The 18,858-nt window shown below is 53.0% G+C and overlaps 1 protein-coding gene across 4 annotated transcripts in view; it reads right to left on the reverse strand.

Annotated features, from left to right (window-relative positions):
• ZBTB16 (zinc finger and BTB domain containing 16) overlaps nucleotides 1-18,858 on the reverse strand; it is a 53,976-nt gene that overhangs the window by 18,230 nt on the left and 16,888 nt on the right. For 3 of the 4 annotated variants that reach the window (XM_063417872.1, XM_063417873.1, XM_063417874.1), the window contains exons 3-4: nucleotides 8,246-8,343; nucleotides 130-216 (exon numbers count right to left, since the gene is read on the reverse strand). In XM_063417872.1, the coding sequence (XP_063273942.1) occupies nucleotides 130-216; nucleotides 8,246-8,343 (185 nt within the window). Of the gene's footprint in view, nucleotides 1-129; nucleotides 217-712; nucleotides 4,900-8,245; nucleotides 8,344-18,858 lie in introns of those variants that run through there. The other variant, XM_063417875.1, reaches the window with a different exon arrangement.

The following is an 18,858-nucleotide window of genomic DNA, read 5'->3' on the forward strand; positions in this document are numbered from 1 at the left end:
CTGGGCCTGCCTGGGCAGAGCAGAGGCAGGAACTGCAGAGGGTCCAGCTCTCTGTTGGGCAAAGGGTGACAAAGGCAGCCCAAATGTTAAAACCTGTGTCTAGGGAAGGGTGGAAGGGAGGCCACGTACCGGTGTGCGTCTGCCGGTGCGTCTCCAGGGCATCTTCCTTGGAGAACTGGGCGCCGCACTGATCGCAGACCAGGGCTTTGGCACCCGCTGCGGAGAGAAAAGGGAGAGGAAGGTTATCTGAGGGACAGAAAGACACACACCTCAACGTGCACATGGACACTGCTGCTGCCATTAGCACTTCAGGACCAGAGCCATGGAGGGGTGTCATGTTTAATGTCCCCTGTGCAGCCAGCAAAAACAGTGCCTTGTTCAGCCCTGTGTTCCTGTTCCTTGCACATCACTGCAAAATACAGAGCTGCTTGCATGGAAAAGATTATTATTATTTTTAAAAATCATTAAATATCAATGCATTTCATTAGCACTGCAACTTTTATCCAACTGCAATTGGTTTCCTGTCCCTTCCCATCGTGGCTAGTGCTGCTGGCACCCAAAGATGCACCTGATCAGGGATGTGGCTGGAACACGATAACTGAGCAAGAAGCTCAGAGGCATCTCTGACTATTGGAAAAAGATGTGGGATTGGGGGCAATTCTTAGAAAATTACTATCAACATGTGCTGCTGTCCAGCAGCAGATAAGTAACTTCCAAATGAAATCAGATTAATGACACACAAATATCCAACAGCATTGTTTGGGACAAAGCCACGGCCCCATTTCAAGGTTTGATTCATATGTTGTGAGGAGCTGAATGTTACAGAGCAGCATTCAAGGTGGGGCATTACCTTGCAGAATGTTGTGCTGCCCCTTTTCAGGGGTCCACACTGCCTCTCCCCTCTCCTTCCTACCTCACCAAGCCCTCTGTCCCACAATCAGGGATTTGGGGAAAGGTGGGTAGAGAAGGTGATAGGAAGAGAGGTATCACAAGACACATTGAAAAGAGAATTCCTTTGCCTTTAAATTGTCTCAGTAACGGCTGGCTCGCAGGCAGAAATATTTGGCAGCGGCGAAATTAAAAGTGATAAATTTTCTCGCCAAGAGCTGATCGATAATAGAGGTCTCATCTGTTAATCAATATGACAGTCTGCCTGTTTACTGTGCATATGTTGTTCCCTGCCGCCCTCGCTGCGATGTCAAGTTTGCATTCAAAACAACCCGGGTGCACCTGGGCAGTCAGCTGCTCCAAAGGGGCAAACACACCCAAACTTTGGGGTGCTCCAGGGTGGCTCCCTCACACCTGCCAGGGGACCACGCGCCATCAGGGATGAGGGGCACTGGGACGCAGGTGCTGCTGGAACCCTCTCCAGGCACGCAGGGAGGGAAAGAGTGCGTGCATGGAGATGCCGGGATGGGGAGAAGCCGCCGGGGCGGCGAGGGGCCGGATCGATAGAGCAGCAGCGCGGGCTGCCCTCAGCTCGGCGCACGGTGCGGGCAATGCGCAGCCGGCAGTTGCCAAGGCAATGGCTCTCCATCGCCACTCAAAGCTCCGCCGGCCCCATCGCAGCAAAGTGCGATCCACGAGGATATGGCAACCCAGATCCGTGAGGATGCAACAACTGTGGCAGCAACAGGTTCTCCCCGGGCAGGGCGGCTGCCGGTGTGTGCCCCCTCCCTGCGGCTGTGCACCGGCGCCAGCGGGCATTCCGTGCTTGGGGGGGATTGCTGCACCCGCAGCCTGAGACAGAGCGCGGTCCTGCTAAACGCGGGCTTTGCTTTTACTTCCCCCATTTCCACATGGGATTAGTAGGGAGGAAGGACGTGCCAGTGCCCTCCGAAAGCGGCGGCCGGAGGGGCCGCAGAGACGCAGGGAGGCACAGCCAGGCGAGGCAAAGGCAGCCAGCATCTGGCTGGGGGGCGGGCGGAGGGGGGAGAGGAAAAATTCCTGGCGAGGCGAAAATAAACAGGGCGAACGCAGGGAGGAGCCGGGCGCACTGGCTTACATAAGGAAGCACAGTGTGTACCAAAACAGCGGACCCAAAAAAAGCCGGAGCTGTCAGAACAATGAGTACAGACGCGGGGCATTTACAGCAGGCGCTGCCGTACAGTTTTATTTACAGTACCTCTTATCAGCGCGGGAACAGCACGCCGCCTGCCAATTTCCAAAGGCCAGGACTGCGTGTTCTTTCCCTCAAGTAGATGTGTACTCCAGGCGGGGGGAATTTTTTTTTTTTTCTTTTCTCATCAGCAAAACAAAAACTGATACGGAGCCAGAATTCCTGTAATGTACACACGCCGGCGGGGAGGGGGAGGAGGAGGAGGGCGGCGATTGAATATGTAAATAGTTCAAGGTTAATTTTACTATGTGAGTCACCGGGAAAATGTCATCCAACATCTGAGCTTATTATAACAAGGCTCAGAAAAAAACCACCACGGCTTGCTGTTTGTTATGAAAGGGAGCAGGACACGTTGGAAAGCGGAGCTCATGGCGGGGCTCTCTTCTCCCCCCTTGTCTCTCTCCCCGCTTTAAACAGAAACCATCAACCTCCCGGAACGCAGGCGCAGGTTTAGGCAGGGTATATTTAGCCAGCGCCTCGTATCGCCTACAACACACAGATACCTCCAGATGATCGTATCGACGGGACGGGACTCCGCGTGCTGCCAAGTATCGGCCGCGTCTCGGTGCGAGCCTTGCTGTTGGCACCAGCCCCCCTGCTGTACATTTATACCCGCACAAGCAAATTTATAGCCTCTGCCTAATAAAGGTCCCTGGTACAAACGGGTGAGGAGCTGCTGCTTGTTCCATCCTGCGCGATTTACGCAGTCATTGCTGCCCCACGTGCCCCCCAAGCAAGGCTGGAGCTGCCCAGGTCTGCCGTACCCCCAGCAAAGCCACAAGGAGGGGCAGAATTCAGGTTGGACTGCATGATCTTGGAGATCTTTTTGAACCTTAATGGTTCTATGATTCTACTATTTAATTTCCCCTCCAAGAAACGTGAGGGAACAGGCTGCCGGGCCCTCGGGAGTGGGATGCCCTGTGGATCATGGCACAGGCAGGGGCTGCAGCTCCCTCCCAACCAGCCAGGCTTAGCCCAGCGGGTTGGATAACAGAGCTCATCTTGTTTCAGCCACCATCATCCCAACAGTCCTTCCCAATGCCCATCATTTCACTACTTTATTGGGGAGGAGAAACTTCCGTGGGGCTATGGAAGAGGTTCTCTGAACTCTAGCTCAGGAAAAGAGAAGGAATAAAGGGAAAAGAGGGACTGCCAGCATCCTCTGGAGGAGGAGGAGGATGGCTAAGGGAAAAGGAAGATGGGAAATTGGTGAGGAGAGTGGTGGGGGAGGATCCAACCTTCCCCACTGCTGTTTCAGCACAATGGCCCCGTCAATAGAATGTGACATCCCCTCCCTCAGCAGAAGGGATTAATAAAAATTTGGGATTATATATTGTTAACAGGCTGTAATTGGTGAGATGGAAATGGGGGGGAAATATGGATTAAAAAAAAATCGGCAAGAAAATTTATGCACTGCCGTTGCTTTACTACCTAATTAATTCAGTAATTTCAAAAACAATTTTATTTATGTTCCGTTTACCACATCAGAAGTGCAAAGAAAAAAGCACCAAACCACAGTGATGCTAAAATAATACCTCAAGGCATCTATTTTTAATCAGTGAAAAAAAAAAAGGGAAAAAAAGAGAAGAGCCAGCCCAGCTTCTATACAATCTCTGCCGGGCAGACCACCAACTCGGGGAGCGCAGCAGCCGAGCCCTCTGCGAGTGCCTTCCTGGCTGCCGAAAACAGAGCTTGTCAAAAAAAAAAACAAATCCATAATGGCCTGAGGCTCCTCTCCAATCTATTTTCTGCTCAGCTGGTTTTAAATGAAGTTATTATGAGTCATTAAAACACCCGCAAGCCTGTGGAAGTCAGCCAATTACAATTTTAAATTTAGCCTGTTCTCTATCCCATTCTCTTGTTTTCTTCTTTTGCCCACATCAAGCCACTTTTGGATTTGTATTATTGCCATTATTATTATTATTATTATTATTATTATTATTATTATTATTATTATTATTATTATTTCCTTTCTCTCCTATTTCACCCAAGTGGAAGAGACAAGTCATACAAATCTCTGTGCTAAAAAACACAGTGGAGAAACCCAAGAAGGGCTGAAGGAAGACAAGAGCTGCAGAGCAGGCCTGGAGAGTCAGCTTCAGCTCCTGCTTCCCAAAGTGCCATGGAAAGGTAAAAATTAATATCAGAAAAAGTGAGGTGTGGGCATTACAGAATGAGGAGGGACCCTGAGTTGGATTGCTGGAAGCTCGTGTGAGAAGGATGCTGGGGCAGCCTCTCACGGGCTGCCCTGGAGAGCCTTGGGAAAGCACCTGGAGTTTTGGAGCAGGGGCCTGGGGATGGGTGGGGTGGTGGTCAGCAGCAACACCATCACCCAACCCTGGCCAGGCAGCGCCACCAACTCCTGCACCACACAGAAACCTTTTCATTTAAAAAATAATAATTAAAATTATTAATTATAATCATCAACTTAGGATCCCAAACTGTCAGGTTTTTACACAACCCTCTTTCCTGCTGCCCCTGCCAGTGCCACTCTTTCCAGCAGCATCCTCTCCACAGGGAAAAAATGACAGACCCCATCCCTGGCAGCCCCGCACGGCGAGCGAGCACGGCGCGTACTGCACAGCCCATAAAACTCCAAACAGCCTCCAGACACTCCTGCAATCGTCCTCCATCAAAACACTTTGTCTTGCATACAGAAATGCGGCGGGGCGCCGCGCGGAATACCAAATCAGCCCGTGACGGTGCGGGGAGGCGGCTCCTTGGCAACCGGGGGGGCTTCGCCACCGCCGCCGCTCGACAGGAAACAAAATCTGTCAAGCCTGTTGGGCAAATGATAAACATTAGTGGTATTAAAAACAACACAAAAGCTGCGTGAGCGGCTGGCGAGTGTGTGGGGAGGGGTGGGCAGGGATGGGGGGCTTCTGCCCCATTTGCCCCCCAGCCCGAGTGAGGGGGGGCTCCAGCACCACAACCCTGGGGGAAGTTTGGGAAGTTTCCCCCCTCCAGCAGAAAGCGGGTGGGCAGTGACGGCCACGGACATTGTGAGGGAACAAGACGGATGGACGGACATTGGATGTGTTTGGCACGTGTGAGGGGTCCTGGCACCCCACTCTGCACCCCACCTTACCTCAAAACATCAATAACATCAACACTGTCAGTGATGTCAATAACATCAATAATAAGGGGCTGCCAAACCAAGGCAGCTGTGAGAGACGGTGGGTGAAAAATAAATGTATTTCATCAGGTGAGGGTGGGGAGAAGCAAGAATCTGGCTTCAACCCAGCGGCCAGGTCCAGGAACCTGGCCAAAACAGGAGCTAAAAAGCAAACCATAATTTTCTGGTCTCGGTTCAGGCTCTTGAGGCAGAGAGGATGGGGAGGGGAGGGGTGGGGGCTAAGAGAAATGTATTTTTCATCAGCCAGTGTATAATTTATAAACAGCATTAAACAGTTTTTGTTTTCTTTCTTCCTCTCCCCCGTGTGCGCGGCTTGGCCGGCAGTCAAGCCTGCATTAATTTCTGCTGTGGGTACAGTGTGTTCTTGGATGCACATCTGCGGATGATCATAAACGCGGGAACGCTGGCAGAACATCCAGACCTGCCGGCAGGCCGCTGACATCACCCGGGACCGAGCGCGGGACGCCGGCCAGCCGGGGCGGGGGGGGAGTGGCCCGGGAGCGCCGCGGGTACCGGCCGGGGCCAGGGGGCCAGAGCCGCGGTCAGCCCGGCTCCGCCCGCACATCCCTCCCGCGGGGCACAGGGGGCAATGCCCGGTGGAGGTGGATGGCCCGGGATGAGCCCTTCTTCTTCCACCGGGCAGACAGAGGCGAGGGTGGGATGTGCCGTCCCCCTCCGTCCATCCCTACCAGCACGTTGGACTCCACTCCCCAGTAACCCCTGCTCCCTGGACAGCTCGTCCATCACCCAACAGGACCTTGGGGCTTTCTTCTGCCTCTCCTGATGATGAAGGAGCATATTTGGGTGGGGAGGGAGGGTTGAAGCAACAGGGCAGGGGTCTGCAGGGCTGCTGCCTGTCTGTTGCCCATGCTGCCCATGAGCATCCCTCCACAGTACCGGCTGCTCCCACCGATCCCAGCCCAGACGGGAGAAGGGCAGCACAGCCATCTCCACAGCAGCCACTTCTGCTGGATGGAGAGGCAAAGCAAGTGGGGACAAGCAGAAACCCCCTTTCCTCCCTGTCCTGGGGATCAAACCCAGCTCACAGCAGGTGCTGAGTAACCAACATCCCAGGCTGAGAATGAGCACCCACTGAGCACCAGCTCTGGTGAGGATGCAACTGAGGGAGCAGCAGTGCTGTGTTCAGCCTCCCTGGTCAAACCAGTGGTGCTCTGAAGCACAGAACCAACAAGCTGGATCTCCCACCTTGCTTTCCCTGACAATTTGCTTTTCTGGGAGAAGGGCAGCTCTCCATGTCAGCCTCAGAGGTCTCTGACAGCCTGTCTGCCAGCAGTGCAGGCAGCAGGTAGGGAAAGACTTTGCATGGCATTAAAGGCTTTACATGTACACTTTACACTGAGACTCAACCTGGGGTCTATTATTTACCCTGCACCTGCAAAGCTGTGGCACAACAGCGCTGTGTGCCCAGCCCATCCTGCCACAGAGCACCACAGCCCCCAGGGCTGGTCCCCAACCAGGTCCTCCATAGGAACCTTTACCAAAACCCAACACTTGGATGGGGAAGCTGCAGATGTTAACCCCCTTAGACCCCTGGGTACTGGGGTAGGAGAAGGGTGCCAGGGGGCACAAGCCATCCCACTGCAAACTCCCAGTTAAACACACAGTCCATTGGTGTGGGGGCAAAGCCGCCTTCAGAGTTGAAAACAAGCCCTGCACCACTGCTCCAGCACAACCTCACTGCGTCCAGTGGCGGGGGGAGGCGAGGGAAGAGGTGCAAAGGTCTCCTGCTTTAATAAATAACAGCGCTGGAATTCACAGCGGCTGTTTGCGAGCTCGAGGCAGAGCTCTCCACGCCCCACCCCCCATCCTCGCCGGATTTACAAAAAAAAAAAAGAAAAAAAAAATTAATCCTGTGCGATGACAAGCTTGGCTCAGCGTTCACTGTACATACTGTACCCACAAAGCTGGCTGCCTGCCAGGGACAGGCTGTGAGCCAGCGCGACCATAACAAACACAGGCTGTGCGTGCCAGTGCTGGGGGGAACAGCATCCTTAACCCCAGTCCTGGGGCGGACCAGCATCCTTAACTCCAGTCCAGGGGGACCAGCATGCCAGGGACCTCCCCCAGCAACCTGCTGCTGTCTGCAGGCACCCTGAGGAGCTGGTGCCTGGCCCAAAAAACGGTGGGATGGGGATGGGGTCAGGGCTGGGTCTATCGACCCAAAAATCAGGAAGCAGTAACTAGCCAGAAGAAGTGCCCTGCTACCCCAGGAAAAAGGAGGCAGTGGGGGAAAAAAAATGAAAACAGGTAAAAAATAGATAAAAATGTATAAAAGCATTTAAAATATAATACAGCTTCCCTGCCAAGCTACGTACCAGTAGATCTGTGGCTACAGTATCTGCCAGCACCCAGAGATGTGTCCTTGGAGCAGGAGGACAAGAACTCCCGGCTGCATCTGGGTGTGGGGTCCCCCGCCTGTCTCCAGTTCCCCACATCAGAACCCCAGTTGTGCCAGGACTACACCCCAAGGGGAACATCAGCTGACATGGACTTGCAGAGCACAAGTCTTCCCTCCAGTGTAGCGCTCCAGCCCTTCCCTATCTATTTAATTAAAGACCCTGCAGCCTGTGAACCTGCTACTTGGATTCATTAGTCAGAGAACGCCTAATTCTGCAGTTTTGCTAATGAACCTGTGGCGGGGGCCTGAGGTGGAAACAATGCTCACGCTACAAGCAGGGCTGACCATGAGCAGTTGCGTGGCATGTAGAGTTTGTTATTCTGAGCTGCTTAGTCTGGAAAATATTTCCACAATTAAGGAACCAAAAACAAACTCCAAAAAAGAAAATTTAAATAAATCAAATTACTGGGCACAGGAGAACAAGTTTGCAACGTGCTGCCCAGGGAAGGGTGCAGCCGGCTCTGCACGTGTCTGCTGTAGAGCAGACGTGTGAGCTGGACAGCCACAGCATCCCCGGGTGCACAGACAGAGCAAGCCCCCATCCCCAGCCCAGCACCCCCTCCCCACCCACCTGAGTGAGCCAGTAAGTGCATTCGCAGCCGCAAGCTGTCCAGGAACCGCTTCCCGCACAGCTCACATCCGTACGTCTTCATCCCACTGTGCAGCTTCCTGGGGGAGAACAAAGAAGGGTGAGTCCTGAGATGAGGGAAGTGACCCAAAACAACACCGAGAAACCGCCTGGTGCTTCCTGCAACCCACACATCGCCCAAAGTCAGTGCTGGCTTGAGGAGCACTGCAGGGAGGGCATGGATGGGGGGGTCCCATGTGACTCCCCAGGACTGAGGAGACAACCCTCTCCCCATCAGTGTTTGCCATTGTTGCTATTGTTGGAGTCTTTTCATAAGCCAAATAAATACGAAATCTGGAGTTAAGGCAAAATCTGTGTTGGCAAACTCCTTCTCCATGTTCTGAGTGCTTTTGAAAAAGGCACTGTACTCCAAAAAAAACCCCAACCGCTTTAAGAGGTTGTTTGTGTGCATTTCTAACCAAATCTGAATTTCCATCCAAATTCAGCATGACACAAATCACAAGCAACAAACACAACCACCAGCTCACAAACAGGAAACATGCCACTCACCGTTTCCTGGCAGCCCCAGGTACACACCGAGCTACGCCCCGGCAGCGTTGCACAACCTCTGTCTGTGCCTCCCACCCCGCAGCGTGCCAGGGGGCTGAGCATCCCCCACATCCCAGTGACCAGGAGGGGCCTTTCTGCCAGGGCACTGCCCACAGGACTGAGCACAGCAAGGGGTGCCAGGCTCAGCCACGATGGCCACACTCTACATTATTGCCCATTCTTTGCTGTGAAGACACTGAAGCTCCATCTTTGGGTAACCAAGCTAGCTCTGGACCGAGTGGAATGACCCTTAACAGGCAGCGTTAAAGGAGCACTGTCCAAGTCTAAAACTGCCAAAGAACCCAACCCAATCCCATCCCCTTCCCCAGACATCGCTGCTGCCCCTGGCAGCCCCCCCAGACCCATTTCCCCCCCCTTTGGGACTAGCCATTGCTCAGCCCCCACCACCCTACAGGGGAGCACTCTGAGGGACACAATGCCTGGCACATGTGGAATGGGGCTCGGTGCTTTATTTTGCCACCTCTGCTGGTGACAAACAGACTGTGCAAAGCCAGCTGTCTCTGTGCTGGACAGCCACGCTGATCAATGCCCCTGAGCCCCAAATGCGTGGGCTGCTGCCCGCCAGCCCTTGGTCACCATGAGCTACTCAGATCTGTGGCTGGAGAGGACTTGGGACAGCAGCACGTGCAAAGTTTCAACATCAGATGCTGTAAACAGAGAAGTATTTGTGTGTGCTGAGAAGTAACACAGCCCATAGCTGTGTGCTGACCTCTGATCGCAGCCACCATTTATCATTGCACCGCAGCAGGACGAGAGTATTTCTATTGCCTTGTTGCCAAAGACAAAACAGGAACGGCCCTGTCCAGGGCTGGACGTGGACCCTCTCGCGGGAGGGCTCAGCCCCAGCTGTGCAGGCTTGCGAGGACCATGTGCCTGTGAGCTCCTGCTGTACTTCCTCTGGTGTAAGTTTTATCGGCGCGAAGCTGCTGCTGCTCTGACTCCAAGCAGGATCACCCCTCACTGCTGCAAGAGAGCCCAGAGCCCCAAAACACCCCTACCCCACGGGGTTCAGGGGCTTGTTCCCTGGCTGCCAGCCCCGCACCCCACCTCGCAGGATGCTGAATAACAGGGAAGAGTCAGAGAAGGAGAAGACCCCCTGATGTTCAGCAGTGAGTGAATCCTGCAGAGCAGAAGGGAGAGGGAAGGAGCAGGAGTTGGTTTCTACTCTCAACTTTGCTGTATAATGTAATTATTAATCAGGCTTGTCCTGAATTCACTGTGTCATAGCAGAGGATTAGGAGTCATGCACGAATTCAGGCCAAGAAGGTTTACAATCCAAAGGATTTATCCGCCTTGCAAAAATAAATAAAACACCAGCCTCCTGACAGGGCTCCGCTGCCAACGAGCAGCTCAATAAATGACAACCTTCTCATTTTGCATTTTTAATTTGGTACATGCCTGTCACACTCCCTGGCTTGGGCTGTGCTCACTCCTGCACTTAATACTGGGTTAAAACCACTTTGTTAGGAAAACCTACGTCGTGCTCTGGGTCTGCACTGTCCCTTCTGAGGCCAGAACGCCTCTTCCCTAAATTACAGTCTAACTGGTTAATTAGTTCAAGTGAAACATGGAGGTTTGGGGGTTTTTTAAGTGAGTCTCAAGAAACAGAGAAACAGAAGGACAAGTTTCCTTCCTCTGCACCTCCCAAACCTATGGCTAGCACAACCTCTTCTCCCATCCTCCCAGCGCAGAGTGGGGAAACAAGGAAATGAGGAGACCCCCAACCCCTCTGGTGCCACAGCACCCTGGAAATCCACCTGCCACTGCCCAGGGTACTACGATGTCCCCAAGTCACATCCTCTCTGCATTGTTTCAACGGGGCACAGGGGTGCTCAAAGAGTAATTTAGTTGCAATATCTCTATCAACAAATTTCAGCGGCAACAAAAGTTTTCCGCTCTGCGCCTGCTTCTAGGACATTCTTATCACTCGCCATCTTGCACGGTCCCTTTCAACAAGGTCTTAGAGCGCTTTATCTGCTCCATTTCCCGGTAGCGAAATATGATTGAAACGTTCTATTTCTGCTCGCCGGATTAAGGAGATGTTGCAAAACTGCACAAAAACCTGGCAGATGTAAGCAAGGTATTACGGCTGCTCGGGCTGTTAAGATCTGAGGGGAAAGATCAATATGTGCTTCTGAAGTCGTGCCTCCAGAAAGAGGGGGTGGGGGAATGAAGGGCGTTAAAATACATCCCAGGGCTGCCCAAACTCTGTGCCAAAAGATGAACCATGCTTTATTATTTTGATATGTGGCTGAAACTGTGCTCCTTTCTCCTACAAGCACATTAGCCAAAAAGGCGCCCATGGGATGGAGAGCAGAGGCAAGCGGGAAAAGCACCTTTTTTGTAAAAACAAGGTTTTCCTCTAATTCCCACTCAATGTCCCACTTGAAGCGCATGGAAACAAAGTCAGCCGAAGCCTGCAGGTCATGAGATATCACTGGAGGATGCTCCTGCACAGAGAGTGGCCCAGGGCAATGAGGATGCCCAGAGCAACAATGATGCCCGTGGCACAGGGTCCCAGGCCTGGCTCCAACCTTCCCAAGTGAGCCCCAGCACAGGGCTTTGGCAAGGAGCTCTCCAGGCGGAATGCAAACCCAGCAGTGCCCCCTCCCCGCCCAGCACCGGCAAACAAAAGCCGGGCGAGAGGCTGGCCCCTCGCAAGCTGCCGGTAATTAAAAAGGCCTGTAAATGCCCCACAAAAAGCACTTCAAAGGGACGGCGACTCCAGCAAGACTGCGTGGTGTAAAAATTATGAGTTTTCCCCACAGGGTGCTTTGTGTGAAAAGGCTGGGCTCGGTGGCAAATGCCGATGACCACTGCTCAGGGATGCAGGGGCTTGGCAGAGCCTCTCAGGGTGCAGGAGTTTGGTGGAGCATACTGGGCTGTGGGCATTGGTGCAGCCCTGGTACCTAAAGACCACTACAAGTGTCCCAATTCCACCACAAGCAAATCTCTGCTCTGCCTCTGAAAACCCTGCCTAAAACAGCCTTCTGCTGTCTTTACTTGAGGAACTCTTGTATCCCAGCCCCTCCCTGCCACCCCTTTTGGGAAGCAGGAGGAGACCCCCTCCCCTCCCTCCACCCTGAACAAGACACATGGCTCTTGGCCATTTGATTACTTTTAAGTGTGTATTTTCCCCCTCAAACAGAGTGAATACAATGGTTAGGAAATTTGACAGAAAACTATTCCAAGCCATTTATTGCCTTAATGCGCACCTTTGTCCAACAGGCAGTTTTGACAGGAGCGATAAATTCCAAATTTATGTCAACAGAGCATATGTTGAACACCTCATTTCTGAGCTAAAGCGGCATGCTGCCCCATAAATCACCCTTCTGTTTGAAATGAAAGTAGATTACAGGCCCATGTTATTGAGCAGTTAGAGCCATAGTCATATAAATCAGAACTTTTAACTCCAGGCGATCCGTTCTGCAATTAACTAAAGGGCACTTTGTCATCTCCGGGCCAGGGCACAGCTTGGCAGGGTGGCTGGCTACCGAGGGAAGGCAAGAACCCCTCGCTGCCGAGGAGAGGCACCAGCACAGCTGAGGTTCACTCGGTACCTGTTGGAGCAGCGAGCCCCAAGACAAAGCCCGGGGCAGTGTGGCCGGAACACAGCCTGTCACGGGAAACCCACGGCTGCAGGGGCTTGCACATCCCTGCCCACATCCTGCCTAATCCAAGTTTTGGACACAAAACAGAGGCTGCATGATACAAGCAAAACAAGCCAGGCAAAAACATGCATGAGTGCAGTCCTCAGGCTCCTGCACTGACAGAAATCTGTGCTTGGGACTTCCTCAGTTGTTTTACTGCATCTCCCAGGGCCCATGCACCAGGTCGAGATCCTCAACCCACTGATTTCCCCCATCCATCCTGCTGCATTTCCCTGGCTTGCTCCCCTGCAACTCCCAGGAACGCCATGCCATGAGACAGGGGGTCCTGTGGGGATGTGGGGCTGGCAGATGCTGTGGGCAGTGGGACCAGAGGATGCTGTGCGGGCTCAGCCCTGTGAGCGCTGGCAAAGGGTGCACATGCAAGGGGCAACACGTACCCATGGGAGCGTCAGAGCTATAAAAAGATTCAGACACTAAGTATTTCCTTTCCTATAAAATATTCATTGCTGTGCACAAGTGCCAGGGAGCACAAACCTCCAGTGGTTCTAACTTTGTGCCGCAGCAATAATGGAGTTTTATGGGAGCCTTCTGATTTTATTTATACTGGGCCATGACGGCGGTGCCCTGCCAGAGGGGCAGCTGCCAGCCAGCACAGCCCCACCACGACACACGTGATGCACTGAACATCGGGCAGCCAAAATGGGACCAGCACCACTTTGCATTCCCCACAAATCCTCCCCATTTCCACTGGTGTCTCCCTTGCCCAGGTAAATCGATATGAAATTGATTCATCGCTGATCTATTTTATCAAGATCAAGGCAGTGGTGCCAAACCTTGTTTCCAGCGGGGTCAGAGTAGGAAGCCAAGGTCAGCAGATACCCAGCAGCTGCAAACCCCACATTCTCCATCCTCCAACTCTGGCATCATACCTGAGCTGCCAAGAGGGCGATTTTTCCCGACGTGGCTATTTACAACACTTGGTGACTGATACCAGAGTGTGTGGGCCATGGTCCTTGTGGCTTGGCTCTTGCAGTCACTGCTCTGCCCTCAGCTCCCAGCCCAGCAGATTAAAATAGCAGGGAGAGCTATTAAGGGCACAGGGAAGGGGGAAGGGAGCTGAGACCTTCCTTTCGCTTTAATAAATTAAGAAGAAGCAAGAAGAAACAACCAAAACCTGCCCTCAAACCACCACTGCAGCTAAAAATAAACAAACAAATAAATAAATCTTACAGGAGCTGGAAATAAAGATTTTACTATTTCTGAATGGTTTAATATAAAAAACCCCAAACAACCAACCAGGGGGAGGGGACAGCTATCAATAGACAGCACTGAAATTCCCTGCCTGTACAATATTTATACTTAACATGAGCTAATTTATGAGTTCAAACCAGATGCTGTGGAGTGACATCATTCCACATGATGCCAACACTTCCCCTTTGGAAAAAGCCAAGGAAAGGATCCTACTGTCCTTCATTACCTGACAAGAACCAGACCATGAACACCAAACGTACAATTCCAATCTTTTTTTAGAGCCTGCCCACAACAAATATGAACAAATGCTGCCAAAAGGGCAGCGACTCTCAAAATTCACTGCTGGTCTGGGCCAAGCACGTGCGGCAGCATCTCCCATCCACTGCTCCCAGCATCCCAGCAGAATGGTGCTTCCAGCTCCACGGGTTAGGAAAAGACAAACTGCCCACAGCAAAAAGGGCAGCAGATTTTTTTTTTTAAACGTATTCCAAGGCCCTGGCTTCAGATCCATGTTCAGTATTTGTTATTGAATTCCTCAGGAGAGAGCTTTATCCATGTGAACATTCCCTTTCTGTGTCCCAGACCCCCAAGCAAGAGGGCCCACGGGCTCGCACAAGGTGGGACAAGCACAGATGGGAAACCATCAGCTGCATCCAAGGGGTGCAGCTGGCAGTGGGAAGTTTCCCCTGTCCTTCGCAGGGCCATGGGGGCACAGATGCTGCCCCAAGTCGAGCTGGTCGGATCTACAGCTTTCAAAAGGGGATTCAGAAAGCAGCTACTGCACAATTTACTGAAAGTCCACGGAAGTGATGGTACCGGGTGTCAGCAGCTTCTGCCAGCCCAGGGATCAGCCCTACATCTCTGCTGCACCACCTGGGCACAGGGAAATCCACGATTCCACACTGCCACAGCGGGGCTGGCGCGCCGAGCACGAGGGGTTAACGCGTGGCGATGCACGCAGCCCTGCCCGGAATAACCGGCGCTAATGCGCGTCCAAAACCATCACCCCCTCCGCGGGCATCTGGTGACAGTGACAGCGACGTGCCGAGCGCGGCGAGAGGAGCTCGCTGCCGCGCCGGGCAGCCTCGGCCCCGGGCTGCGCTGGGCATCGCGCTGAGCCAACGTGACACGGGTGTCAGAGGCGTCAGGACAGCACGGGGGGAGCTGCTCCTTTTAAAATCACACGGGATCTCGACAAAACAGCAAAGTGACCTTCGCGCTGAGTACATCTGCCGCAGCAGCGGCGTGATTATGCAGATGTTTTGATTCCTAATTCAGAAATAATAAGCGGTTCACAGATTCCAAGTTTAAAAATATATTCATCATCTGGTTTCCGTAGCAGCACGTGTGCCATTGGAGCACCAGCAAAGTGCTGGCCTCGGCCACTCCTTCCTGCCCACCTCCAGGGTGGTTGGGACACCTGGCTCTGAGCAGCCTGGGCTAGTGGAAGATGTCCCTGTCCATGGCAGGGGGTTGGAGCTGGATGAGCTTTAGGGGCCCTGCCAACCCAAACCATTCTGGGGTTCTGTGACAAGGGGAAAGCATTCAGCATGATGCACTGGATGCTTTCCAGAGACAACAGTTCTGGGATGGGCCAGGCAGCATCATCCTGCTGCTGCCCAGGGAAGGGGGAGCCTGTAGCTCCCGAAGCCCCAAGGAAATGGTGAAAGTCCCCAGGGAGCCAAAAGCAGGGAGACAGGGGAAAGTGGATATGCTATTGCAGTGCTGGAGCGCAGAGAAACTCAAATGAGGGGGAAAATTTAGGGTAGGGGGAATTTTGTTTTAATTTCCACTTTCTTTGATGACCTGACCACAGGGCTAAGGCTAGACATGCATCAGGAACAGGGTGGTACCCCAGAGCTACTTCAGGGATGAGTTGGGATGGGCCCAGGAGCTGCTTCCCCACACTGAGCTCCTCTTCAGGGAGTAGGAGCAGCCCCCAGGAGCCAGATGGAATCAATCCACAGCTTGGCTGCTCTGTTTCATGAGGGAGATGTGCTTCCCACCCCTCACCTCCCTATGGGGATGCTGACAATGCTGGTGCCTCCTCCCTGGTGCAGCCCTGGTTTCTGCCCTGGCTCACCAGCCTGGGAACTGGAGTCAGGAATGGGCACAAACCACAGAGAAACGCTGCCACTGCCATGAGCAGCCTAGATGCTGAGGAGTTTTATAAGGTAATCAAATATGCAAGAGATTCAACAAACTAATTTCAAGCACACACCTGGGGTCCTCTGATAATGTCAGTTGTGCCTGTACAGCGCAAGGATTAAAATTTCATAGAGTCATGATTTCATCAGTCGCTAAACTACAAAGGATTAATTAACAGCCAGGGAAGAGCTCATGGCTTGGAAATACAGTCTTAAGGAAAATATCTATCTTGGCTCTCCAGATGTCAGCATACAGACGAATAAAGCTTTGATGAAAACACTTTCTTATTATTAGCAACTCCAAAACACTGTGTTTTTGTAGCTAGAATTAAGGATGCCCAATTCCAACCTGCCACTGCCTGGATGTGCACATTGTCACGTGCCTCTCCGGAGGGCCAGTTCGGGCTCCTGGGATGTGACTGTCTGGCACACACTGGGGTTTTATGCCCGTATTTTGGGGATGGACATGCAGCAGCCCAGCCATGAGTCTTTGCTCTGTGCACGCTGCCTGCCCTCTGGAAGCTCACTGGCTCCCAGAGAGTCTCCCAAAGTATTCCTCATGCTGGCTGGGCTTCAAAAGTTTGGGAAGGGGAACAGGCGATGGCCTCAGCACTGGCAGTGCGAGTGGGGAGCAGCAGCACATCCCCCTTTCCCTGAGAAGATGAATTAGGGAGCTGTCAGCGAGGGACAGGCGCAGCAGCTGTGTTGCTGTACAGGGGCAGTGGAAGTGTCTTTGATTAATGAAACTGTAACGCTGGGCTGTTACACGGTCCTTCCCCGCCAGGAGAGATGCCCTCCAAGAGGCTGGAAATGCCCCGCTCCACACGGACTCCCCAGACGCTTCTCCCAGCCCCAACTGGTCTCCTCCCATCCTCTGCCAGTGCCGCTACCTTTACCTTGTCTGCACCACCTCCTCAAGAGTTCCCAGGGATGACAAAGAACTAATTATTTCCAATTACAAGATGGGAAGTGAACATTATGAATCTTGTCAAGGCACCAAATTGATCTATCTGCACTGCACCGGGCTTTGGGGCAGCCCCAAGTGCCCAGGGAGAGGAGGTGGCAGCAAGGGAAGCACCTCGGCAGCTCAGGGACTGGGGCCACTGCTGCCCATCCAACTGCAAAACCCCCCTCAGAAAACACGTGTTTTTGGGAGAGACTGGAAATAGGAGGTGTGAAAGGAGCTCACACGGCCTGGGCAGAGCCGTCGGCGCTGCACGGCGCAGCACACGCGACTGCACTGCATCCACCGCGTCCGAGCTGGCTTTGCTCCCAAACCACACCAATATCTGCTCCCAAACCACACAAAATATCTGCTCCCAAACCACACCAATATCTGCTCCCAAACCACACCAATATCTGCTCCCAAACCACACCAACATCTGCTCCCAAACCACACCAATATCTGCTCCCAAACCACACCAACATCTGCGCAGAGGGGGAGCAGCTGGGGCCGTGCTGGGAGCTGTCACCTCCCGGCAGAGCGCGCAGGCAGAGGCGGCTGCAGGGCCCCGCACCCGGGGACAGCGCCGGGACAGGCACTGGCAGCTTTCCCCTGTGGTTTTACCTCCTGCACCGGTCCCAGTGCCGGTGCACCAGCAGGACGACACCGCCTCAGCTCTCCATAATTAGTTTTGTTCAGCGTACAACATGTTTTGCTGAAAAATAAATAAATACCTTCCGGGCGAGCCAAGCTCTGAGCGGGATGCCAGCACTGACAACACGCTCCACTCCCCCTGGCCCCCGCCAAAAGTACGCGGCGTCCCGAACCCGGGCGTTGCTGAGCCATCCTGGCACCGTGGGACCTCCCCAAGGAGGCTTGCTCACGATTAATTCATTTATGAGCAGCCTCACCCCCCTCCCCAACATGCACAACAGGTTCCATGCAAATTCGGGAGCTTTTAAATTATACCGTTAATGAAAGCAAATAAAGGCAGTTAAAAGGCAATTTGCTCAATTGGTGTTAATATTTAAGCACAGCATGTGCAAAAACGAGATCGCAGAATTTGGTTTTTCCATGAGAAAACTTTTGGTCCCTACTTTCCTGAAGAAGGGATGGATCATGTTAGTGAATGCTGTGCCTGGAATCAGGTCTGGAGCCCCCTTGGCAGCAGCCAGCCAGTCTGTTTGTAAGGAAATGTCCCCTGTGCCCCAGCAGCTCCACAAGCTCCATGACATTGGCAATCCCTCCTCTGGCAATGAGTGCAACTGCCACCCCCCTGCATCCCCACAGCCCTAGTGCCTCCCTGCAAACCTTTCCTGAGGGCAAAAACACAGGGACAGTAGGAGCCCTGAGCATCCCCTGTGCCTGTGGGACTTGAAACACACGTGGCAACTGCAGCATGGGCAGACAGAGGTGTCACAGGTGACACTCCCAGCACTGCAGCCCCAGTGCATCCCCAGCTCAGCACATCATTGTCACCATATGTAAAACCTCAGCATGCTGGGAACGTGGTGGCCTTTGTGCCAGCAAACAGCAAGGACAAACCACCACACAGCACGAGCTGCCCTCGGATACCTGAGGCCCAGCATCCCTGCCAGGCATACTCTGGTCATTGCTTCCCGCACCCAGAGTGTGATGTTGATGTCCTAACGGTAATAAATTCTTAAATAGAACTGGAAACAGTGACCTGGCACCAAATTATCACAGGCAAAAGCGGTTGATGATGCCCCTCAGTGCAGCCCCACTCCTGGCCATGCTGTGGCTCAGGGGTTACAAAGCTCTCGCATAAATTCGCTTTCAAAACAGGAGCTGCTAGTGAATGAGACCTCGATTTCTAATGGTTGGAAATATTTTGTACACTCTGCTGCTCCCTCTGTACCCCTTTGTCGGGGCTGAGGGCTGACGGCTAAAGCGGGTACCAAAAGACCATCTGTAGCTCCTGTCTTTACAGAGAAGTTTAAATAGGGGGATGAATGAGCACAGGAATTAATGAATGATAAAGCCGTATGGTCCCAGTCAGCCTCCTACGCCGGG

Source organism: Prinia subflava, chromosome 22, assembly GCF_021018805.1.
Source record: "Prinia subflava isolate CZ2003 ecotype Zambia chromosome 22, Cam_Psub_1.2, whole genome shotgun sequence".
NCBI classification, from domain to species: domain Eukaryota; kingdom Metazoa; phylum Chordata; class Aves; order Passeriformes; family Cisticolidae; genus Prinia; species Prinia subflava.